The following is a 26712-nucleotide window of genomic DNA, read 5'->3' as shown; positions in this document are numbered from 1 at the left end:
CTGTCCCGGCACATCAGAGTACCCGAGTACCTGTCCCGGCACATCAGAGTACCCGAGTACCTGTCCCGGCACATCAGAGTACCCGAGTACCTGTCCCGGCACATCAGAGTACCCGTCCCGGCACATCAGAGTACCCGAGTACCTGTCCCGGCACATCAGAGTACCCGAGTACCTGTCCCGGCACATCAGAGTACCCGTCCCGGCACATCAGAGTACCTGAGTACCTGTCACCAGGCCATCAGAGTACCCGAGTACCTGTCACCAGGCCATCTGAGTACCCGAGTACCTGTCACAGTCCATATGAGTACCTGTCACCGCCCTTCAGAGTACCCAAATACCAGTCACCAAACCATCAGAGTACCTGTCACCAGGCCATCAGAGTACCCGAGTACCTGTCACCAGGCCATCAGAGTACCCGAGTACCTGTCACCAGGCCATCAGAGTACCCGAGTACCTGTCACCAGGCCATCAGAGTACCCGAGTACCTGTCACCAGGCCATCAGAGTACCCGAGTACCTGTCACCAGGCCATCAGAGTACCCGTGTACCTTTCACCAGGCCATCAGAGTACCCGTGTACCTTTCACCAGGCCATCAGAGTACCCGAGTACCTGTCACCAGGCCATCAGAGTACCCGAGTACCTATTTGCAGCCCTGGTCTCATAGAATATACGTTGGGGTGTTTACTTTCCAAAATGGAATAATTTTGTGGGTAATTTCACTGTCCTGGTGCTCCAGGACCTTCAAAAGTGTGATGGGTAGGAATGAAATGAGATGTGTGATTTATGCTCCTAGAACGCCTGAACGTACTACTTCAATGTTCGGCCTCTCTATGTGGCCAGGCTGTGTAAAAGTCCTACACATGTGGTATCGCCATACTCGGGAGGAGTAGCAGAATGTATTTTGGGGTGTAATTTTTGCTATATACATGTTATGTGTTAGAAATATCTTATAAATTGACAATTTTGTGTTGTGCTGGTACTCCAGGGCCTTCAAAAGTGTAATAGGTGGTTGAGAAATGAGATGCATCATTTTTGCTCGTAGAACGTCTGAAGGTACTACATCAATGTTGGTGCTCTGTATGTGGCCAGGCTGTGTAAAAGTCTCACACATGTGGTATCACCGTACTCGGGAAGAGTAGCAGAATGTATTTTGGGGTGTAATTTGTTGTATGCATATGCTGTGTGTGAGAAATAACTTGATAATATGACAATTTAGTAAAAAAAAAAAAAAAAAAAAAAAAAAAATCTTAATTTTGCAAAGAATTGTGGGAAAAAATGACAACTTAAAAAAACTCACCATGCTACTTACTTAATACCTTGGGATGTCTACTTTGTAAAAAGGGGTCATTTGGGGGGTATTTGTACTTTCCTGACTAGTTAGAGTCTCAAGAAATTAGGTACACCTGATGTACTGAAGGCCTGATCAGAAGTGATCAATTTTCAGTGATTGGCACCATAGATTGTAGACTCTATAACTTTCACAAAGACCAAATAATATTTACTAATGTGGGTTATTTTTACCAAAGATATGTAGCAGTATAAATTTTGGCCAAAATTTATGAAGAAAAATTACTAATTAGCAAAAATTTATGACAGAAACGAAGAAAAAGGCATTTTTTTTCACAAAATTTACGTTTTATTTTATTTATAGCACAAAAAATAAAAAACCCACTAGTGATTAAATACCACTAAAAGAAAGCTCTATTTGTGTGAAAAAAAGGACGCAAGTTTCATATGGATACAGTGTTGGATGACTGAGTAATTGTCATTCAAAGTGTGAGAGCGCTGAAAGCTGAAAATTGGTCTGGTCAGGAAGGGGGTGTAACTGCACTGTATTGAGGTGGTTAAAGTGGATGTAAATTCTTTCTAAACTACTGCAATATTGGTTATCTAGAAGGATATACACGCCTCCTGCATGTATACCTATCTGTCAAATGTCTCCCCTCTGTCTGCTATGAGACCCGAAAAACTGAAACTGATTGTGGGTGGGTCTGTTTTCCAGGGCTCAGTGGGTGGAGTCGTGATGTCAGTTGACTCCCCGTCCACATCTACACTCCCCTTGTCAACATGCATTTTCTCCTGTGTATTTCTTACACTGAACTTTTATGATCACAAACATCCAGTCAAAACCCAAAAAAGTCCCCACATGACTTCAGCATGCCAAATCATGCTGAGGTGTGGAACAGCCAAACCTTGCAGAGCAGCAGAAGAAAGGAGTGGGAGGGAATTAAAAAAAATAATGCATGTCTCTTAGGCTAGTGCACGAGATATGCAAATCACCTGTCACTCACAGCAATGGGTAGGATTTGACAAAGTTTCTCTGTTTGTTCAGAGCTGAATTAACTCTTTGGGGCAAGACTGGGCTCAAATGATAGGAAATCTTTTACTCTACATTATGACATAAAAAAAAATAATAATAGTTTTCTGTATGCTTCTAAAAACCTGGTTGATCACGATGTTCTCCATCTCTCCCTTCTGTACATGTCCCCAATTCAGTTAGGGATTTTGCAACAACTCTGCACATGCTCAGTTTTCAGTGCCTTTTTATGCTTAGCATTTTCTCCCTATCACACTTGAGCAGCCCATGTGACTATAGAGTCACACATGTGGGCGTATACACAGTGGTAAATGCCGACCCTAATCCCCTCCTTCCTCACTGCCCACTAACCAGCTAAACACACATAGGGGTGGGATATTACATGTAGACCAGGCATGTCCAAAGTCCGGCCCGCGGTCCGGTTTTGAACGGCCCGCCTGGTTTTTCTCAATTTATTGTGCTGCGGGATCAGGGCTGTCAGATCAGCCGATCCCCGGCACTGTGAGAAGCTCCGTGAGCTTCAAAAGTGAAAGTAAAGTGCAGAGGATTGTGCTGTGCTCTCTGCTTCCCCCTACAGTGCAGTACCCGGCTGAATGAGGAAGCTGCAAAGGTACTGTACTACAAGCTGGATTAGTGTTAAAAAGGCCTTTATTCATGTGTGTGTATGTATGTGTCTGTATGTGTGTGCGTGTGTGTGCGCACACGCGTCTGTATGCGTGTGCGCACACGCGTCTGTATGCGTGTGCGCACACGCGTCTGTATGCGTGTGCGCACACGCGTCTGTATGCGTGTGCGCACACGCGTCTGTATGCGTGTGCGCACACGCGTCTGTATGCGTGTGCGCACACGCGTCTGTATGCGTGTGCGCACACGCGTCTGTATGCGTGTGCGCACACGCGTCTGTATGCGTGTGCGCACACGCGTCTGTATGCGTGTGCGCACACGCGTCTGTATGCGTGTGCGCACACGCGTCTGTATGCGTGTGCGTGCACACGCGTCTGTATGCGTGTGCGTGCACACGCGTCTGTATGCGTGTGCGTGTGTGCACACGCGTCTGTATGCGTGTGCGTGTGTGCACACGCGTCTGTATGCGTGTGCGTGTGTGCACACGCGCCTGTATGCGTGTGCGTGTGTGCACACGCGCCTGTATGCGTGTGCGTGTGTGCACACGCGTCTGTGCGTGTGCGTGTGTGCACACGCGTCTGTGCGTGTGTGCACACGCGTCTGTATGTGTGTGCGTGTGTGCACACGCGTCTGTATGTGTGTGCGTGTGTGCACACGCGTCTGTATGTGTGTGCGTGTGTGCACACGCGTCTGTATGTGTGTGCGTGTGTGCACACGCGTCTGTATGTGTGTGCGTGTGTGCACACGCGTCTGTATGTGTGTGCGTGTGTGCACACGCGTCTGTATGTGTGTGCGTGTGTGCACACGCGTCTGTATGTGTGTGCGTGTGTGCACACGCGTCTGTATGTGTGTGCGTGTGTGCACACGTGTCTGTATGTGTGCGTGTGTGCACACGCGTCTGTATGTGTGTGTGCACACGTGTCTGTATGTGTGTGCGTGTGTGCACACGTGTCTGTATGTGTGCGCGTGTGTGCACACGTGTCTGTATGTGTGTGCGTGTGTGCACACGTGTCTGTATGTGTGTGCGTGTGTGTGTGTGTGCACACGTGTCTGTGTGTGTATGTGTGTGTGTGTGTGCACACGTGTCTGTGTGTGTATGTGTGTGTGTGTGTGTGCACACGTGTCTGTATGTGTGTGTGTGTGTGTGTGTGTGCACACGTGTCTGTATGTGTGTGTGTGTGTGCACACGTGTCTGTGTGTGTGTGTGTGTGTGCACACGTGTCTGTGTGTGTGTGCACACGTGTCTGTATGTGTGTGTGTGTGTGTGTGTGTGTGCACACGTGTCTGTGTGTGTGTGTGCACACGTGTCTGTGTGTGTGTGTGTGTGTACACGTGTCTGTATGTGTGTGTGTGTGTGCACACGTGTCTGTATGTGTGTGTGTGTGTGTGTGTGCACACACGTGTCTGTATGTGTGTGTGTGTGTGTGCACACGTGTCTGTATGTGTGTGTGTGTGTGTGTGTGTGTGTGTGTGTGTGTGTGTGTGTGCACACGTGTCTGTATGTGTGTGTGTGTGTGTGTGTGTGCACACGTGTCTGTATGTATGTGTGTGTGTGTGTGTGTGCGCACACGTGTCTGTATGTGTGTGTGTGCGCACACGTGTCTGTATGTGTGTGTGTGCGCACACGTGTCTGTATGTGTGTGTGTGCGCACACGTGTCTGTATGTGTGTGTGTGCGCACACGTGTCTGTATGTGTGTGTGTGCGCACACGTGTCTGTATGTGTGTGTGTGCGCACACGTGTCTGTATGTGTGTGTGTGTGCACACACGTGTCTGTATGTGTGTGTGTGTGTGCACACACGTGTCTGTATGTGTGTGTGTGTGTGCACACACGTGTCTGTATGTGTGTGTGTGTGTGCACACACGTGTCTGTATGTGTGTGTGTGTGTGCACACACGTGTCTGTATGTGTGTGTGTGTGTGCACACACGTGTCTGTATGTGTGTGTGTGTGTGCACACGTGTCTGTATGTGTGTGTGTGTGTGCACACGTGTCTGTATGTGTGTGTGTGTGTGCACACGTGTCTGTATGTGTGTGTGTGTGTGCACACGTGTCTGTATGTGTGTGTGTGTGTGTGTGTGTGTGTGTGTGCACACGTGTCTGTATGTGTGTGTGTGTGTGTGCACACGTGTCTGTATGTGTGTGTGTGCACACGTGTCTGTATGTGTGTGTGTGTGTGTGTGCACACGTGTCTGTATGTGTGTGTGTGTGTGCACACACGTGTCTGTATGTGTGTGTGTGTGTGCACACACGTGTCTGTATGTGTGTGTGTGTGTGTGCACACGTGTCTGTATGTGTGTGTGTGTGTGTGTGTGTGTGCACACGTGTCTGTATGTGTGTGTGTGTGCGCACACGTGTCTGTGTGTGTGTGTGTGTGCACACACGTGTCTGTGTGTGTGTGTGTGTGCACACACGTGTCTGTGTGTGTGTGTGTGTGCACACACGTGTCTGTGTGTGTGTGTGTGTGTGTGTGTGTGTGTGTGTGTGCACACGTGTCTGTATGTATGTGTGTGTGTGTGTGTGTGTGTGTGTGTGTGTGTGTGTGTGTGCACACGTGTCTGTATGTGTGTGTGTGTGTGTGCACACGTGTCTGTATGTGTGTGTGTGTGTGCACACGTGTCTGTATGTGTGTGTGTGTGTGCACACGTGTCTATATGTGTGTGTGTGTGTGTGTGTGTGTGTGTGTGTGTGTGTGCACACACGTGTCTGTATGTGTGTGTGTGCACACACGTGTCTGTATGTGTGTGTGTGTGCGCACACGTGTCTGTATGTGTGTGTGTGTGCACACACGTGTCTGTATGTGTGTGTGTGTGCACACGTGTCTGTATGTGTGTGTGTGTGTGCACACGTGTCTGTGTGTGTGTGCACACGTGTCTGTCTGTGTGTGTGTGCACACGTGTCTGTATGTGTGTGTGTGTGTGCACACACGTGTCTGTATGTGTGTGTGTGTGTGCACACACGTGTCTGTATGTGTGTGTGTGTGTGTGCACACGTGTCTGTATGTGTGTGTGTGTGTGTGTGTGTGTGTGTGTGCACACGTGTCTGTGTGTGTGTGTGTGCACACGTGTCTGTATGTGTGTGTGTGTGCACACACGTGTCTGTATGTGTGTGTGTGTGTGTGCACACACGTGTCTGTATGTGTGTGTGTGTGTGCACACACGTGTCTGTGTGTGTGTGTGTGTGTGTGTGTGTGTGTGTGTGTGTGCACACGTGTCTGTATGTATGTGTGTGTGTGTGTGTGTGTGTGTGTGTGTGTGTGTGTGCACACGTGTCTGTATGTGTGTGTGTGTGTGTGTGTGTGTGTGTGCACACGTGTCTGTATGTGTGTGTGTGTGCACACGTGTCTGTATGTGTGTGTGTGTGTGTGTGCACACGTGTCTGTATGTGTGTGTGTGTGTGCACACACACGTGTCTGTATGTGTGTGTGTGCACACACGTGTCTGTGTGTGTGTGTGTGTGTGTGTGTGTGCACACGTGTCTGTATGTATGTGTGTGTGTGTGTGTGTGTGTGCACACGTGTCTGTATGTGTGTGTGTGTGCACACGTGTCTGTATGTGTGTGTGTGTGCACACGTGTCTGTATGTGTGTGTGTGTGCACACGTGTCTGTATGTGTGTGTGTGTGTGTGTGTGTGTGTGTGTGTGTGTGTGTGTGTGTGTGTGTGTGTGTGTGTGCACACGTGTCTGTATGTGTGTGTGTGTGTGCACACACGTGTCTGTATGTGTGTGTGTGCACACACGTGTCTGTATGTGTGTGTGTGTGTGCACACGTGTCTGTGTGTGTGTGCACACGTGTCTGTCTGTGTGTGTGTGCACACGTGTCTGTATGTGTGTGTGTGTGTGCACACACGTGTCTGTATGTGTGTGTGTGTGTGCACACACGTGTCTGTATGTGTGTGTGTGTGTGTGCACACGTGTCTGTATGTGTGTGTGTGTGTGTGTGTGTGTGTGTGTGTGTGCACACGTGTCTGTGTGTGTGTGTGTGCACACGTGTCTGTATGTGTGTGTGTGTGCACACACGTGTCTGTATGTGTGTGTGTGTGTGTGCACACACGTGTCTGTATGTGTGTGTGTGTGTGCACACACGTGTCTGTGTGTGTGTGTGTGTGTGTGTGTGTGTGTGTGTGTGTGTGTGTGCACACGTGTCTGTATGTATGTGTGTGTGTGTGTGTGTGTGTGTGTGTGTGTGCACACGTGTCTGTATGTGTGTGTGTGTGTGTGTGTGTGTGTGTGCACACGTGTCTGTATGTGTGTGTGTGTGCACACGTGTCTGTATGTGTGTGTGTGTGTGTGTGCACACGTGTCTGTATGTGTGTGTGTGTGTGCACACACACGTGTCTGTATGTGTGTGTGTGCACACACGTGTCTGTGTGTGTGTGTGTGTGTGTGTGTGTGCACACGTGTCTGTATGTATGTGTGTGTGTGTGTGTGTGTGTGCACACGTGTCTGTATGTGTGTGTGTGTGCACACGTGTCTGTATGTGTGTGTGTGTGCACACGTGTCTGTATGTGTGTGTGTGTGTGTGTGTGTGTGTGTGTGTGTGTGTGTGTGTGTGCACACGTGTCTGTATGTGTGTGTGTGTGTGCACACACGTGTCTGTATGTGTGTGTGTGCACACACGTGTCTGTATGTGTGTGTGCGCACACGTGTCTGTATGTGTGTGTGTGTGCACACACGTGTCTGTATGTGTGTGTGTGTGCACACACGTGTCTGTATGTGTGTGTGTGTGCACACACGTGTCTGTATGTGTGTGTGTGTGTGTGTGTGCACACGTGTGTGTGTGCACACGTGTGTGTGTGTGTGTGTGCACACACGTGTCTGTATGTGTGTGTACATGTGTCTGTATGTGTGTGTGTGCACACGTGTCTGTGTGTGTGTGCACACGTGTCTGTGTGTGTGTGCACACGTGTCTGTATGTGTGTGTGTGTGTGTGTGTGTGTGTGTGTGTGTGTGCGCACACGTGTCTGTATGTGTGTGTGTGTGTGTGTGTGCACACACGTGTCTGTATGTGTGTGTGTGTGTGTGTGTGCACACACGTGTCTGTATGTGTGTGTGTGTGTGCACACACGTGTCTGTATGTGTGTGTGTGTGTGTATGTGTCTGTGTGTGTGTGTGTGTGTGTGTGCGCGCACACGTGTCTGTATGTGTGTGTGTGTGTGTGTGTGTGTGTGCACATGTGTCTGTATGTGTGTGTGTGTGCGCACACGTGTCTGTATGTGTGTGTGTGTGTGCACATGTGTCTGTATGTGTGTGTGTGTGTGTGTGCACATGTGTCTGTATGTGTGTGTGTGTGTGTGTGTGTGTGTGTGTGTGCACATGTGTCTGTGTGTGTGTGTGTGCACATGTGTCTGTATGTGTGTGCGTGCACATGTGTCTGTATGTGTGTGCGCACATGTGTCTGTATGTGTGTGCGCACATGTGTCTGTATGTGTGTGCGCACATGTGTCTGTATGTGTGTGCGCACATGTGTCTGTATGTGTGTGCGCACATGTGTCTGTATGTGTGTGCGCACATGTGTCTGTATGTGTGCACATGTGTCTGTATGTATGTGTGTGTGCACATGTGTCTGTATGTATGTGTGTGTGCACATGTGTCTGTATGTATGTCTGTATGTGTGCACATATGTCTGTATGTGTGCACATGTGTCTGTATGTATGTCTGTATGTGTGTGCATTTATGTCTGTATGTATGTGTGCACATGTGTCAGTATGCATGTCTGTGTGTGTGTCTGTATATATGTCTTTATGTACGTGTGTGTGCACATGTGTCTGTATGTGTGTCTGTATGTATTTCTGTATGTGTATGTGTATGCATGTGTCTGTATGTATGTCTGTATGTGTGTGTGCGCACATGTGTCTGTCTGTATGTATGTCTGTATGTGTGTGTGCATATATGTCTGTATGTATGTGTATGCATGTGTCTGTATGTGTGTGCGGCGTGCATTTGTCTGTATGTGTGTATGTTACTTTTAATCCGGACCCCCATCCCCCTATTCTTATACCATCAAAACTGCTTTTGTAGGGGTTGTGTGTGATATTAGCCAGGACTCCTACTCCTCTGAAAAGCAATCCATGCACAGATCTCTTTGCAGAGGCATTTGAATGGCGGTAAAGAGACATTATGTTGCCTCCTCACCACCTGTTTTAAGCCCGTAAATGCAACATCTGTGTGGCTGCGTACTGTGTGTAGGGCAGCCCATTCATTTCAATGGACTTCCCTACTCACAAAAATGCAGGGAAAGAAGTTCCTGAGCTTTTTAATTTTATTTATTTATTTTTTTATTATTGCACTGCACCAAAAGCACCCTACATTTTCCAATGTGTGGGGTACCATTAAGAATTAACGGTGCCCCCTAAAGTGCAGAGCATTCGTCTGTGTGTTGGGAACGAGTGCGACAAAGGCAAGAGAATTCTTGTTGGGCAGTGTATTCGTGCTCGGATGGACACACTTAGACCGAATTTTCAACGGTTCAAAGAATGTCAGGCAAAATGGTCGGCCCTCAGGCATGTTCACTTCATCAAATCCGGCCCACTTTGAAAAAAGTTTGGACACCCCTGATGTAGACTAATGGAAGCGTCACCTCCCTCTTATTCTAAGACACTGGAGGGGCGTGACAAAGCCTGTGACTGGCGGAAATCTGCCCACACCATGTTATTTCCACAAAACAAAGATTTAATTTCAAATATATATATTTGTATGACATTTTAAAATGGTTTATCAAATTATTTATTTTTACTCTGTGTTCCAAAGGCTTTTTTTTTTTTTTTTTTTTTTTTTTATCATATAATCAGCAGCAGAGGACTAGAAGCACCTCCTGCTTATGTTTCCTTGCAGACAGGCTGGGAAAAAGCTGAGTCGTGTGACAGCTGTATATGGATTAGAAAAAATGTACTTCAAGATTTTTTTCTGATTTAAATAAAACACAGTGCAATGATCCACATACAAAAATAGAAGGGGCAATGTAAATTAAACAGTATGTGTATAGTATAACTTTAATCAGTGCACTAAATCATGATCTGAAGATCTCAAAACTTTCAGGTCCTCTATGAATTCCCTGGCCATTGTTACAATACAATGGTCAATATAAACAAATTCTTTTTAACTTCAGTTTTCTTTTCTCCAAATTCACCAATTTCACTTTTCCAAGGAATGAAAACTGAAACCTGATTGGTCACTATGGGCAGTACTGCAGTATTACCCTAGTTTAGACCCCCCCCCCCCCCCCCTCCAAGTTAAAAAAAACTAAAAATCAAAACATCTGCTACCTTAAAAAGCAACAAACCAGATTCATAACATCTGATGAGTAAATCTGGCCACAGACAGTTCGAATCATTCAACCTGTGTGTGGGCAGGCTGCATGTACCAAGCTGATTGAGCGTCCAACTTGGGTACTACCAGTCTGTGAAATTTACTTGTGATTTTCACTAGCGGCTGCTACAGCCGCTACCAATAATCACTGTCTTCTCCTGGCAGGTGCGGCAATATATTTTTTTTACATCCCTGAATGCTGCATGCGAGTATGTGCTTAAATGCCTGCAAGTGCATGGGTACAACAGCGTGCAATAATGCACTGCAATGGAATGGAATGATTAAGTGGGTACAGAACCTATATGCAGTGCTGAAAAATAGGGTACAGAATTTGCCCAAACAAAGCTAGGCGATTAGTCGAAACCATAAAACTAATGTACAAAATTACTGCTTTACGGACTAGTGAAAGATTATAAATTATATACGCAAAAATTCACATTAATACGCGCAAATACAAAAAAATAAAAAATTTAAAAATATCTGAAAAAGTAGATGCTCAAACAGGAGTATCATGTGCAAGAGGCCTTACAACTACAGATAACAGGGTCCCTTGACAGGGCCTGTAGCTTACACATGTATTTGCAAATGTGTACAGACTAAAACCCTGTTATCGCATATTGTTAGACAGGTCAATCAGGTTGGTCGCTGGCCGGTTGGCAAGTTTGAGCTTGGTTTTTGTATTTGAAATGCATCGCCGTTCCAGTGCTCCTTGTTGCAAAGACCAGTTATAGGTGAAGGCAGTGGCCACTGGTTTGTATTTTGAATATATTGGTCAGGCAACAAACTGACACCCTTGCTGCCATAGTGCTATGTGCTGGGCGTTAAGTGCACCTCTGTACCTTTTAAGGGGTGGGGGCCCTTCCAGGCTCACCTGTCCTCTACCTATCCAATAAAATGCATGTGCTTCCAGGGTGGAGACTCTCAGAAGTTAGAGTTAGGACTACAGAAAACGGGGTACCTTGACAGGGCCTGTAGTTTACACATGTATTTGCAAATCTGTACAGACTAAACCCCTGTTCTTAACTCATATGGTTACAGTGCCTTGAAAATGTATTCATACCCCTTGAAACGTTCCACATTTTGTCACGTTACAACCAAAAAAACTTAAATGTATTTTATGTGATAGACCAACACAAATTGCCACATAATTGTGAAGTGAAAGGGAAATGATAAATGGTTTTCCAAATTTTTTACAAATATCTGAAAAGTGTGGCATGCATTTGTATTCAGCCCCCTTTACTGTGATACCCCTGAATAAAATCTAGTGGAATCAATTGCCTCCAGAAGTTACCTAATTAGTAAATTGCATCCACCTATGTGTAATTTAATCTCAGTATAAATACAGCTGTGAAGCCCTCAGAGGTTTGTTAGAGAACCTTTGTGAACAAACAGCATCATGAAGGCCAAGGAACACAGACAAGTCAGGGATAAAGTTGTGGAGAAGTTTAAAGCAGGGTTAGGTTATAAAAAATATCCCAAGCTCTGAACATCTCACGGTGCATTGTTCAAGCGATCATGCAAAAATGGAAAAAGTATAGCACAACTTCAAAAGCTACCAAGACATGGCCTTCCAACTAAATGGATAAGCTGTGCAAGGAGAGCATTAATTGGAGAGATCCACAGCTCAGGCGGGTGAATCTGTCCACAGGACAACTATTACTCATGCACTCCACAAATCTGGTTTTATGGAAGAGTGGCAAGAAGAAAGCCATTGTAAAAATAAGGCCATAAGAAGTCCGTTTGCAGTTTGCAAGAAGCCATGTGGGGGACACATAAAACATCTACAAGAAGGTGCTCTGGTCAGATGAGACCAAAATTTAACTTTTTGGCCTAAAAGCAAAACGCTATGATTGGAGGAAAACTAACACTGCACATCACCCTGAACACACCATCGCCACCATGAAACACGGTGGTGGCAGCATCATGTTGTGGGGATCCTTTTCTTCACCAGAGACAGGGAAGCTGGTCAGAGTTGATGGGAAGATGGATGGAGCCAAATACAGGGCAATCAAACAAAATCCTGTAAAGCCTCATACACACCATCAGTTTTTCTGCTGATTTTTGTCTTCAGATGTACCAAAACCATGTAGTGCAAGGGCTGGCCTGATTGCATACTAGAGGTCGACCGATATGGGTTTTTCTCTGGCCGATGCCGATATTTAGAAATCATGGCGGCCGATGGCCGATATATGATGCCGATTTTTTTTGAGCCGATATCTTAGGCTGATTTTTTTTTTTTATCCCCCTTCATCTCATAAAACCTAACAGACACCTTTCCCACTGGGGCGTTTTTTTAGGCGCTTTTGGGCTAAAAATAGCACCTGTAAAGTGCCTGCAAAAATGGCTCCCCTGCAGTCTGTGTGAAAGACAGAGTGCTTTCACACGGAGGCGATGCGCTGGCAGGATGTTAAAAAAAAAAAAAAGTCCTGCAAGCAGCACGTTTGGAGTGGTGTATACCGCTCCTCCACCACTCCTGCCATTGATATTAATGGGCACCACTGCCGTAGCGCATACAATGCGATTTGGCAGCGGTGCTTCACGGGCGCATTTAACCTCTTCTTTGGCCTCTAGCTGGGTTATATGCGCCCCACTAGCAGCCGAATAGCACCACTAAAATGATGGTAAAGCTCTGCTAAAACTAGCAGCATTTTACCATCAACGCCTGCCCACTCCAGTGTGAAAGCAGCCTATAAAATAAAAACAGGTAGTCAAAACTTTTGGACGAAAAAAAAAACTTAGTTTTTTAAATCATTTAGTGTATTTTTTTCCCCCAAAAAATTGCATTTGAAAGATCTCTGCACAAATGTCGTGTGACATAAAATATTGCAACAACCGCTATTTTATTCCCTAGGATCTCTGCTAAAAAAAAAATATTTATATATATATATATATATATATATATATATATATATATATATATATATATATATATATATATATATATATATATATATATATCATTTTTTGGGGTCTAAGTGATTTTCTGCCAGAAAATACAGGACTTTTACTTGTAAGCAACAAGTGTCAGAAAAGATTTTAGTCTTTAAATGGTTAAACTGAGAATTCTACACACAGGGTTGAGTTCATTCATTCAAGTGTAAACATTGTATCTTTTTGCTCTTTCTTGGCAGACTGCCCAGAGAGGAAAGTGCTTCTATGAACACTCAGGCAACTTACACTGACTTCTATTACAGAAGTAATTTCCAAGTCGCGCTGTAGTTCTAAATCGGCCTTTTTAATCGGCTCAATCGGCCGATGACGATTAATTAAAAAACGATGATATATCGGTCGACCTCTATTGCATACAAATTGAAACTCCTAAGGTTTGACCTCATATTATATGGTTTTGGTAAATCTGAAGTAAAAAAAAAATCCGCAGAAAAGCTGATAGTGTGTGTGGGGCTTTAAAGTCTGCAAAAGACTTGGGCGGAGGTTCACCTTCCAGCAGGACAACGACCCTAAAAATACAGCCAGAGCTACAATGGAATGATTTAGATCAAAGCCTATTAGTGTGTTAGAATGTCCCTGTCAAACTTCAGACCTAAATCCAATTGAGAATCTGTGGCAGACGCTCTCCATCCAATCAGAGCTTGAGCTATTTTGCAAAGAAGAATGGGAAAAAATGTCACTCTAGATGTGCAAATCTTGTAGAGACACTCCCAAAAAGACTTGCAGCGAAAGGTGGTTCTACAAAGTATTGAATCTGGGGGGCTGACTACAAAGCCACGCCACACTTTTCAGATATTTGTAAAATATTTGGAAAACCATTTTATCATTTTTCCTCAACTTCACAATTATGCGTCACTTTGTGTTGGTCTATCAAATACATTTAAAGCCTCATACACACGAACGGACTTTGTACAAACTTTCCTGTGGATTTTTGTACAAAGGGCATCGGCCGAGAACTTGTACTGCATACACACGGCAGGACTTTTTCAGCCAACTTTCACCAAATCACGTGTTTTTTCTGCTCTCTACCGCCACCTTTGGTCAACTTCTGTATTGTTGTGTGATCTTTTGCATTGGTTCTGAGTACGCGTATTTGTACTTTGTACAAAAGGCCTATGGTTTTGTGTACACACGATCAGACTTTGCTCCATCAGACTTTTGTTGGCAGAAAGTTTGTCCGTTCGCACAGCCAACAGAAGTCAGATGAAAACCGAAAAGGTTTGTCCGATGGAGCGTACACACGGTCGAATGTTGCTCCAAAACAGCTAATTTGCATGTTTGTTGTCAAAAAGTCCAATAGTGTGTACGGGCCTTAAGTTTTTGGTTGTAACCTGACAAAATGTGAAAAATTTCAAGGGAATTTTCAAAAGCACTGTAGACAGGTCAATTTGGTTGTTTGCTGGCTAGTTAGTATTTGTTTGGTATTTAGTCACCACTGGGTTTTTTATTTTTGCGCTACAGATGGGAAAAAAACATTGTGTTTTTCTTCAGAATTTGAGAAAAATTTGCACTGCTACATTTATTTGTTAAAAATAGCTCAAATCAGTTTATATTATTTGGTCTGTATGAAAGTTAAAGAGTCTACAGACTATGGTGCCAATCATTGAAAATTAACCACACCTGATGTACTGACTATTTCATTTCTTGAGGCCCTAAACCTGCTTATACATTATAATTTTCTTGTTCAATTTCCTTTAGCTTTAACTTCAACTATGTAGTGTAAGGGCCTGCCTGGTTGCATGCAAATTGGAAGTGTTTAGGCTTGACCTCATATTATATGGTTTTTGTAAATTTAAAGGAAAATTCTACAAGAAAATTGTAAAATGCGTGGCTAGCCTTAAGCCTCGTACACACGGTATGATTGTTGGCCAACCGAGCTTCTGATTTTTGTCAAAAGGGCGTGTGCCAGGATCTGGTCTTGCATACTAACGATACACAATTGCAACAAATACAAATGTAGTGATGTACTATGAGGAATTTCAGCTCTTGAACGCCACCATTTGGGCCCCTTCTGACAATTTCCTGTTTGAGCATTGCTGATGAGCATTGATTCCAAGCATGCGCGTTTGTACTTTTGACTTTTGTGTGATGGATTTGTGTACTGACCATACGAAAATCTGACATCAAACCGTTGTCCACCGAAAATTTACTGGCCTGGCATCCAACATTTGTTGGCTGAAAGTTAAACAACAATTGTCAAAAGGGGCATGCTAACGGTAAGATTTTAGGATAACAGTCTGTCAACAGGCAATCCTCTGCCAACAATCGTACTGTGTATACAAGGCTTTAGGCCTCTTACACACGATACGAAAATCAGAAGGGAAAATTCGCAGATTTTTAGATCGTTATTGACTTCTATTGCAGAAGTCGTTTGCAAGCCATGCTGAAGTCACGCTGCGCGGGGCAGCTTTAGAGTAGGGTGACTTTGAAGCCGCCCCAGTGTGAACCGAGATGAACATGCCAGAACAGTACAATAACCCCCCGAAATTACCCCTTTTTGGAAAGTAGACCATTCAAGGTATTTAGTAAGAGGCACAAAAATCTCATAGTAACAAGTTATTCCTAACACATGGCGTAGGCATACTTGCAACTACACCCTAACACACATTCTGTTACTCGCCCTGAGTATAGCGATACCACGTGTGAGACTTTTTCACAGCTTGGCCACATAGAAAAGCACAACATCCAAAAAAGTACTTCAGACACTTTTTTTGTTTAGGGTTGGTTCACACTGCCGCAACTGGTCATGCAGCTTTAACAGCAATGGAACAGTTCTAATCGGTGCGACTCAAGACGCTCCAACTTAGAAAAAAGTTCATAAACTACTTTGGGGTGACTTCATCATGACTTGTATTGACTTTGGTTAAAAGAAGTTGTATGCAGGCCACAATGAAGTCGCAGAGGGATGTCAGCTTCAAAGTTGCACGATTGCAAATTGCACGCGGTTGTGAAATGGCGTCAAACTTCGGTATTTAAAAATCTCCATAGTCAACAGGTTATAAGCCTATATTGGTTAACAGTTTGAAGTTACACAGAAGGACTGGTGCTAGAATTATTACTCTCACTCCGACATTTGCGGCGATACCTCACTTATGGTGTGATCGCCATTTACGCATACGTACAGGACCAACGTGTGTGTTCGCCTTTTCACAGCGGGGTGGGGGTGATTTACATTTTTTTAGTTATTTATTGGTGGGACACTGGCACGCTATGACAGATATTAATTGTCCACCGGCAGACACTGACAGATGTTGCAATGGACCACTATTGCAGATGATGGGGCACTGAAACAGTGCGACAGATGTTTTGTGCACCAGGACACTGGTACAGATGTTCATGGGACACTGGTACAGAGACAGATGGTGCTTGGTGTACTGTGTGGGGATAACTGCAGTATGTGTGATCTCTGTGTAACTGAACACTAAAATCATCAGTTACACAAAGAGCTGTCGCAGAGGCTGCAGCACCAACCTCCCCCCCGAGCTCAGTGGGGTGAGCAGACACAGACACGAGTCTTGGTTTACACTGTGTGAAGGCTGTGATTGGCCACAGCCATCATGTGATCGGGAGGGCCAATCACAGCGCCCATGTCCTGATCTGTGATGGGCTGTATCTGAAGATCACAGCCATCACAGGATTGGGCGGACACACGTTCTGAGTGACATATAGGTACGTCCACTCAGAACGTGGAAGCTCCCACCTGGCCATTTATGAACATTGGCCAAACAGTTAGGGTCAATGTGTTTTAGGGTAGGATTATAAGAAAATAAAAAAAAAATTATTTAATGCTAGTGTGTTTAGGTAGTAAAAAAACCAAAATCAGCACCGTTTCTTGGTCCTACTACATGTACAAATAATATATACACATATAGCATCATCATGAACATCAGGAGTAGGAGTAGAATTTTATTTATTTTTTATAGGTTCGTGGAAATGGCAAGAAATATACAGCTAAATATTTTTTTTTTTGGGCCAGTTGATCTTTGAAAATCACCAATGAAGACCCAATTCCTCCTGGAAAACAGAAGGTATAACTCACCTGGATAGCTAGTATTTGCAATGAAGTATACAGTTTTACTAACATATGACAAAGTTGCAAAACTGAGTTTAGGCATTAGGATTTGTTTTACTTTTCATCTTGAAGGGGTTAATATCAATGTGTGTTTATTTTATTTTGTTGCAGATGGTTTATGCCATGAATTGAAAGTATTACATAATTACATTAGGCACTAAGTCAATGTGACAAATGTGGATAGGATAGGTACTCCGAGTCAGGGATTCACAGACACTCAAAAGCAAAACTAAGTGAGACAATTAGGAAGAAAAACTAGTTGATCTAGACTCCTAGTAAATGGGATGCATGAGTGATAATAGGGGCCAAAAGTGTGGGAAGTGTGGATGCTGACAGCAACTATTTTAAAGCTTAGGAGGCAAACAAGCTGAGATTGGCAGGAAGCCGAGAGACGACGGATTACTTGAAAGGTCATCACAACTGCTTCAGCTTTTTAGCAGGTAGAAAACATTGATGTGCCTCATTACCTTCTACAAGATATATTTTTACTTTTAGAGCTCCTCAAGAAAAACAGAAAACACAGTTTGAAATGAAAAACTGTTAAAATTACTAATTATAAACCAATTAACACTTATACCTCTTGGAAGAGGTGGTCCTTGAGCCCAGGTCATTTGTTGCCGATATGATTTGCTATCTGGTATGGTTAAACTGAACTGTTCCCGAGATTACTCCCGCTCATTTGCCAGAAAAGCGTTCCTGGGCACACTCCTCTGCTAACCAGACCAGGGATCCATGCTTCACTACATTGTCCTCTATAGAAAGTTCTGTGCTCTGGCACTGTTTGCCCTCACTCAGAAGCAAACACCGTACCCGACCACAAGTTAACCGCGCCCAGGACCACCTCTTTAAAGTGCACCCATGAGCAGCACTCCTAAAATCGATCCCAGGCACAGTTTGGGGCACTCACACTTGCCTAACTGGCCCAAGGGACTGACTGAATCATGCTCAGGATCAATTTAAGGTGCCAGTGTGAATGCACCACCAATGTGATTATGGGAGCACAGAACTCTCCATTGGATGACTATGTACTGAAGCAGGGATCACTGTGAGCTGGCTAGCATAAGCATGCCCTGGAATACTTATGTACAGTCCAGTGTGGGTGCAGACCAGGAGTGGGGAGGGGGTAGAATCAAACTCAGGCACAGTTTAGTTAAACAAAAAGGGTACGCCACTATAGCTGGCTATCACAGTAAGAAGCATTGGAAGGCTAACAGCTATAAACATGGGCAAGGATACATCCAAAAAAAAAAAAAAAAAAAAAAAAAAAACACAAACAAACAAACACACACACACACACACACAACTTCCCAACCAGGCCGCGGGCAACCAAGTGAACCTGTCTAACAGCATGCGTTAAAAGCAGGGGTTTAGTCTGCACACAGTTTTGTTAAACCACTCCCAGTGCGAGTACGCCCTAATATACAGGCCCGGAAATGGAAACCCTGAAAAATGTTGTGCCACCATCTCCACTTCTCTCGATAACAGACAACACAGCATAAAAAGAGCATAACCGGGAGGAACTGCAGTCTTCTCACATAATTTGTACTAAAAACATCTTTGCCATTCTGAAGCTTCCCTTCAACCACTTTGCATATTTTATATATACACTGTGATTTTGTACTTGGCAAATATGCTGCAGAAATCTCTCTTCACCAAGTATGGCTTCACCAAGTATGGCTGCATCCATTTTAACTGTGGGCAGCTGAAGCTTTACACAGACACAGAGGCATACCTCCAGCCACGCAGCTCTCATTGGCCCTCTTATGACACACCCCCCCCCTCCCTTCCTGGCAAACTCTTACCAGAGTTAGAGCTGTGCATGATTTCATAAGCCTAGGCTTTTTATCAGACAAAGAGAGAGTGGCTGTGTAAAGCATTTACTGGCAGAATAAAAAATGTTTTACTATGCAAAGTTAAAAACAAAAAAAAATTATTACTGAAGGTCCGCTTTAAGAGTCGGAAGGCCTGGAGCAGTATAAAGTTTTATACTGAGAACGTTTTAGGAAAGTATAGTTGTGCTCACAAGTTTACATACCCTGGCAGAATTTATGATTTCTTGGCCATTTTTTCAGAAAATATGAAGGATAATCTTTTCTTTCACTCATGGTTAGTAATTGGCTGAAGCCATTTATTATCAAACAACTGTGTTTACTCTTTAGAAATCATAATGGCAACAGAAACTAGCCATATGACCCTGATCAAAAGTTTACATACCCCAGTTCTTAATACTGTGTATTGCCACCCTTTAACATCAATGGCAGCTTTAAGTCTTTTGTGGTATTTGTGGATGAGGCTCTTTATCTTCTCAGATAGTAAAGCTGCCCATTTCTCTTGGCAAAAAGCTTCCAGTTCTTGTAAACTCTTGGGCTGTCTTGCACGTTTGAGATAGATAGATAGATAGGAGAGAGACACACAAGGGCTGATGATGCTACAGCCTCTGCCAATTCAAGCAGGCATTGCATTCATTAAAATAATACTCCGCTCACCATACTTCCCTGGGTAAATCCATTCACTCATCTCCTACTACTATACATCCTGCTGTTTGCCTTTGAGGTCCCAGGCACCCAAGAGGGACAGGTAAATCTGGGACATATGACAGGGGGTTTATTAAATGCATTTTGGTGGACAATTCCCATAGAATGTAACCCAAAAGTGGTGAAAAAAATTCTACTTTCCAGAGCATTCAATAGATCTCTGTTTGTGTTATTATTGTTTGATTTACTTTATGACATATCACAGCATGGCAGATGAGTAGTTGGCATTCTTGCTTTGTGTTTTTTTAATGGTTCTAATGTTTTTTTTAAATGGTGTTGCCTCAGAAGGGGGGGTAGTCTTATACCGCGAGTATTGCCCAAAACCTATGTTTTCACTTTGAAAATAGGGGGTCGTCTTATACGCCCAGTCGCCTTATACGCCGGCAAATACGGTACTGCATTTATCTTGCCATCAATTTTGACCAAATTTCTTGGGCCTTTGTAGCTCACACATCCCAAAACATCAGCGATCCACCTCCGTGTTTCACAGTAGGAATGGTGTACCTTTCTTCATAGGCCTTGTTGACCCCTTTCCAAATGTAGCGTTTGTGGTTGTGGCCAAAAAGCTAAATTTTGGTCTCATCACTCCAAATGACTTTGTGCCAGAAGTTTTGAGGCTTGTCTCTGTGCTGTTTTTGCATATTGTAAGCGGGATACTTTGTGGCATTTGCATAGTAATAGCTTTCTTCTGACTTGACCGTGCAGCCCATCCCTTTTCCCGCAGATCCTTTGACAATTCTTTTGCTTTCCCCATGACTCAGAATCCAGAAACGTCAGTGCAGCACTGGATGAGAGATGCAAGGGACTGTCAGGAGTCCAGAAACCGATTGACACACACACACACACATATATATTATATATATATATATATATATATATATATATATATATATATATATTAGCGTTCTCTTCAGGAGCTGGCTATGTGTTTTGTCATTTAACTTTACCCTTGAACCGCAGTTTGGTTTTGGCTTTAATTATCCTAAAATTTAGACCTCAACACCAGTCTAGCTGGACTGCCGGGTGTTCTGCCTGACCATAGGTGGCGCTGTCGTCATGACAAGGGTGCAGAAAGGTTATTCTCTCTCGGAACCAGTCCAGTAGGAGTGTCACTCTTGCAGTGCTTCCTTGGAGAGGGTACTTAAGGTGCAGATGTCAGGTGTTTCGGGGTTCCGGTCCAGAAGTATGTTCTGACTGCTTGGTCCTGGTTCTCCTGACCAGGCCTGGGGTGCGGATCCACCCGATCACATCTCAGGGCTGGCTAGCCCAAGGCAAGGAAACTGAAGGAAGGATTTGGAGGTGGTTCGGTGCTGTATCAGTTAGTGGAGAGACCCAGCAACTGTGAAGTTATCCAGGGGAGGACTCTTCGGGAGAAGGCCAAGCAAGGGTTGGCTTCTTAACAAAAGCCTGGACAAGTTGAAAGACCTAAGTGAATCCAATCTTGTATGGTATCGCCGGACCGGCTGCAAGATACTGGTACCATACAAGGGTTCTACAAACTTTTAGTTTCACAGCAAAGTCTGTGGCAGAGACTTGTTCTTGATTTAAACACCGTGTTGGCTGCTATGCCTGGTGAGAGAAGGACTATCCAATAAGGGTGAGGATCCAGTTGTGAATGGCTATTCTCTGGATTTTCTACCGTTGAGAGACTTTTTCTATTGGAGTTATAGATAAGAGTACCTGGACTTTCCTACCTAAACCGTCTAACCCTACATTGAGAGTTAACTATTTTTCGCAAATAAAAAATCTCTTTGAGTGGATTTGGCATCAGTCTCTGCAGTTCTTGGGCCATCTACCTTGGGAAACCCCTAGATGCATATGAGGTGAAGAAGGCAACGGTAAGCCCAATTGATTCAGCTGCTCCTTCGGGAGTCAGTGCCACACACACACACATTTTATAATATATATATATATATATATATATATATATATATATATATATATATATATATATATATATTAGAGGTCGACCGATATTTGGCGTTTTTTAATTAATCGGCATCGGCCGATTGTGCTGTTAAAAAAGGCTGATATATTCAGCGCAACTTGCAAATGACTTCAGTAATAGAAGTCAGTGCAAGTTGCCTGGAGACTTGAGTGAAGCGACTTTCCTCCTCTCTGGGAGGTCTGCCGAAGAAAAGAGCAAAAAGATACAATGTTTACACTTGAATGAATGAACTCAACAAAGTGTGTAGAGTTCTCAGTTTAACCATTTAAAGACTACATTTTTTTTGACACTTGATGCTTACAAATAAAAACCCTGTATTTTCTGCTAGAAATTCACTTAGAACCCCCAAAACTTATATATATTTTTTTTAGCAGAGATCCTAGGGAATAAAATAGCAGTTGTTGCAATATTTTATGTCACACGGTATTTGCACAGAGGTCTTTCAAACTCAATTTTTTTTGGAAAAAATACACAGATTTAAAAAAACAAAACAAAAAAAAAAACACCACAGTAAAGTTAGCCCATTTTTTTTTCATCCAAAAGTTTTGATTACCTGTTTTTGTGTATATGTATATTATATATTATATTTTTCATTCTAAATTATACATACAAGTGAACTGTTTGGATGTTTGTTTTGTTTAATAAATTTTCTGTATCACTTAAGGCTGCTTTCACACTGGAGAGAGCAGGCGTTGACGGTAAAACGCTGCCAGTTTTAGCGGCGCTTTACCATCATTTTAGCGGGGCACTTATAATCCAGCTAGCGGCCCAGGAAGAGGTTAAATGTGCCCGTGAAGCGCCGCTGCCTAATCGCATTGTAGGTGCTTCAGCAGCGGTGCCCATTCATTTCAATGGGCAGGAGTGGTATACACCACTCGAAAGATGCTGCTTGCAGGACTTTTTTTTTTTTTTTTTTTTTTAACGTCCTGCCAGCGCATCGCCTCAGTGTGAAAGCACTCGGGGCTTCCACACAGACTGCAGGGGAGCAGTTTTGCAGACACTTTACAGGCGCTATTTTAAAGCGCCTGAAAAACGCCCCAGTGGGAAATCGGCCTAACATACGGCCCAAAAAAAAAAAAAAAAAAAAAAAAAAAAAAAAAAAATCGGCATCATATATCGGCCGTGGCGATTTCTAAATATCGACATCGGCCAGAGAAAAACCCATATCGGTCGACCTCTAACATATACACATTATGCATGTATGTATGTATGTATGTATGTATGTATATGTATGTATATATATATATATATATATATATATATATATATATATTACACACACACATAGTTACCTTTACTAGCCATTCAAACGTTTGTGTCAACTTGTGTGCATGTTATCAGGCCAAAATCACCAGGATATGAAAACTATTGATCAGGGTCATTTGGGTAGTTTCTGTTGTGATTATGATTTAAAGAATAAAACAGTTGATTATAAATGGCTTCTGCCAAACACTGAGTGAAAAATGTTTTTGCATTATCATTCATATTCTCTGAAAAATGGCCAATAAATCATAAATTCTGCCAGGTTATGTAAACTTATGAGCACAGCTGTATGTCTATTCCTGCAAGGTAAAAAAGGTAATCAAGTTCAACCTGCAAAAGGAAAAATTGGGTTTAGCCACTACAACGGGCAAGGAGGAAGTGCAGAAAAGAACAGTAAACCACAGGCACAGACTTTTTTTTTTTTACTCTAGTCAGTGTAAGGAAAGTTTAATTTAATGTGGGTTATGTTCTGTTTCTTTAAAGCGGGAGTCCGCGTTTTTTTATTTTTTTAAAAGCCAGCAGCTACAAATACTGCAGCTGCTGACTTTTAAAATAGTGACACTTACCTGTCCAGCGCGCCCGCGATGTCGGCACCCGAAGCCGATCTCTCGATCATCTCTCGGGTGCTGCCGCCGCCATCTTGGGTATGGGAATCAGGAAGTGGAGCCTTTCGGCTTCATTTCCCGATTCCCTACTGCGCATGCGCGAGTCGCGCTGCGCAATAAGGATGGACCCGCTGCCTCTGGGATCTGTGTGTTTCCCAGCAGGCAGCGGGGGACTTTCGGAAAGGGGCGTAATCTACTCCCCTTTCCGCAGAGAGCTATCCCGGAAGTGGGTGTAGATACCTGTACTGTACATGTACCTGCACCCCCCTCCCCCCTGAAAGGTGCCAATTGTGGCACCGGAGGGGGGGGGGGGGGGAGGAATCCAATGAGTGGAAGGTCCACTTTAGGGTGGAGCTCCGCTTTAAAATCCAGCTTTAACCATTATTCAAGGCTATTGCCACCTCTACCCTTACGATGTTGGCTATACCCAGATTTGGGGGGGGTAATATGTTGCCAAGCACCCCAACCCTCACTTCCCCTCCCCGTGAAGTTGGGTGGGAATTTCCTCTTCCTCGAACCAGTTAACCTTTATAAAATCAGTGAAGCTGTGTGGGGCTACATCTGCACAGCCACATCATTCATTCACAGAGATCTGGGGGGGGGGGGGGGGGCGCTATGTTGTTAGCTCGGCTTTTCATTTTTTCTGAAAAAAGGTAAACTAAGGGGTTGATTTACTAAATGGACTGTGCCTTTTGCAAAGTGCAATTGCACTCTACAAGTGCAGTTGCTCCAGAGTAAGGATGAGCTCCCGCGAGGTTTGCATACTCCAGAGCCCGCCAGGAAGTCGGCGCAGCGCTAATCACAGGCAGTGAGACATTGTCCGATCTCTGCAGCCGCGCATTGGGGCAGTGTCTCACTGCCTGTGATTAGCGCTGCACCAACTTCCTGGTGGGCTCTGCACGTGGAGTATGCGAACACGCCTGAGCTCACCCGTACTCCAGAGCTTAGTAACTGAGCAGAAGCTCTGCTGACTGCAATCATCCAATCATGTGCAAGCAAAAATTTTTGTTTTATTTTCCTAGCACGTGATTGGGTATCCTTTGCAAAGTGAACTGTCATCTCATTTACTAAGCTCTGGAGCAATTTCTCTTGCAGGGTGCAACTCTACTTTGCAAGGTGCACAGTCTATTTGCCTTTAGTAAACCAACCCTATAGTGAGACTCAAATTATTAAAGTCAAAAGACTCATTTCACTGCCAGGCAACCAGAATCAGCATAAGGCTGGATTCACACATTTGCATTTTTTAGTGCTTTTTTGCAGATTTGCACTACAGAACGTGTTCCATAGAAAACAAATGATAAATGAACCGTAATGCAAAGAGCAATAAAACTGCATAGGTGTGAATCCAGCCTGAGGAGTAATGACAGTAAACGACAGCTCAACATGTTTCACTCAGTATAGCTTTCCCTCATATTACAGCTACTTCTTTTTGCCAACATCTTTGTGTAAACTGTAAAGGTATCTTCTTAAAAAAAAAAAAAAAAAATATATAATAATAATAATAATAATAATAAATACTAGATTTAGTCTATACAATTTACCAGCCCTGCATAGAACTGTTCAAAGGCCCAATTTCACTAAAATTATATTTTTAAATGATCAAAGCCATTCATTCACAATGCAGTTGTTGATACATGTATAAGATATTCAAGTCTGATTGCTCAAAAAAAATAAATAAATAAATAAAACACCACAATCATTTGTTCTAAAAAGGAGGTCTATAGGATGTGCTGATCACTAAAACATTATCTGAATATTAAGGTTTATTTCCATTGTGGACCAAAAAAAAAAAAAAAAAAATGGCTGTTTGCATTATAGATTATCCAAATGGCTCAAATATTCATAATATGCAAATCGGTGTAAATTTATGCCGTTACAAATGATTTTTGTTGCCTTCATAAATTAGCGGTACATTTCAGGTGCATATGTGCGAACCATATATGGAAGCCGACGGATGGAAGATGCAGAAGGGCTCCAGCTGGAAGATTGGGGGCTCTGCCTTGTACCTTTTCATTTTTATGTTTAATGTCTTTACACCCAGTGTGTGTATGGGGGGGGGGGGGGGGGATAAAATGACTGCTATATTAAAGTTTTGTGCCTGTGATTTATTTTAACCACTTGTTTTTTTTGTTTTTGTTTTTTGGCCAGCTGCATCCCCATTTATTAAACCTCAGTCTCCCATGGCATACATAGATGGGCATTAAATGAGCATTTTTTTTTCCTGCCCCATGCCCTGCACATCAATACATCTCCAATATGTATACGGTTCAGTGGCAATAAAATATTTAAGCCTGTGATCACAGCCTACTCAGGGAAACATCGACCTGTTTTCTTGTTTTCTCCAGCAGCAAGCTCCACAATCACACACAATCCAGAAGGATCACTGCTGGATCTAATTAGAAGTGAATGACACCTAGATGTAGGTTTATAAGAGACATTTCTTCCAGTCTGGGGGGGGGGATCTAAGAATAAACTCGGTCAGACATCTGTAAAATGACAGCAGGGAGTGCACTAGACTCAGGCTCGGTCACACAGCCCTGGATACATTGTTGTTTCCTCTAATGCTATTACAGTGGATTTAAAGATTGCACTTACTCGGTTACAGCTGTGCTGCCGAACGAATTGTCCTGAAGGCTGAAACAGAAACAAGAAAACATCAGATTACAGAGCGGGGCTCCCAGGCTGACGGAATCCTGTCCGGTGGATGGCACACATACACAAACATGGCATTGCAAAGACAAGCCTTTCTGTTAGCTCGACATGCACATACCTTGGGCTGCACTGCACATGCTCACTGCCTCCCCACAAGGGACTAGCCCTGCTGCTGCAACACTCCAACCACACACAGCACATCAGATGCTGCTGAGAGAGACACAGGCTCTGACTGAAATAAAGCCGAACGGCGTGTTTTTATTCCACTGGAGTTTAAATCACAGACATTGTTCATAATACATTTCGCGTGATAATGGAAGGGGCTGCTGTAGGTTTAATTCATACTGTGTTCTTTTAGACGCCTTTTCCACTTACAGGAGAAAGGCAGATAAAAAAAAAAAAAAGGTAAAAGCGGCATTTTTCACAAGCGTTTATCAGCTTTTC

The 26712-nt window shown here is 43.7% G+C and overlaps 1 protein-coding gene across 5 annotated transcripts in view; it reads right to left on the bottom strand.

Annotated features, from left to right (window-relative positions):
* The window catches only part of FAM13C (family with sequence similarity 13 member C), a 247721-nt gene extending 221244 nt beyond the window's left edge, over positions 1 to 26477 (bottom strand). For 4 of the 5 annotated variants that reach the window (XM_077454123.1, XM_077454128.1, XM_077454127.1 and 1 more), the window contains exons 1-2: positions 26387 to 26477; positions 26212 to 26250 (exon numbers count right to left, since the gene is read on the bottom strand). In XM_077454123.1, the coding sequence (XP_077310249.1) occupies positions 26212 to 26250; positions 26387 to 26469 (122 nt within the window). In that variant the 5' untranslated portion in view covers positions 26470 to 26477. The other variant, XM_077454126.1, reaches the window with a different exon arrangement.
* Positions 26478 to 26712: the final 235 nt, after the last annotated feature.

Source organism: Lithobates pipiens, unplaced genomic scaffold (genome assembly GCF_037356315.1).
Source record: "Lithobates pipiens isolate NorthernLeopardFrog02 unplaced genomic scaffold, aLitPip1_a1.2 Scaffold_25, whole genome shotgun sequence".
In the NCBI taxonomy this organism is placed as follows: Eukaryota; Metazoa; Chordata; class Amphibia; order Anura; family Ranidae; genus Lithobates; species Lithobates pipiens.
The sequence above is the reverse complement of the archived record's forward strand: the minus strand, read 5'-3'. Positions and strand labels throughout refer to the sequence as shown.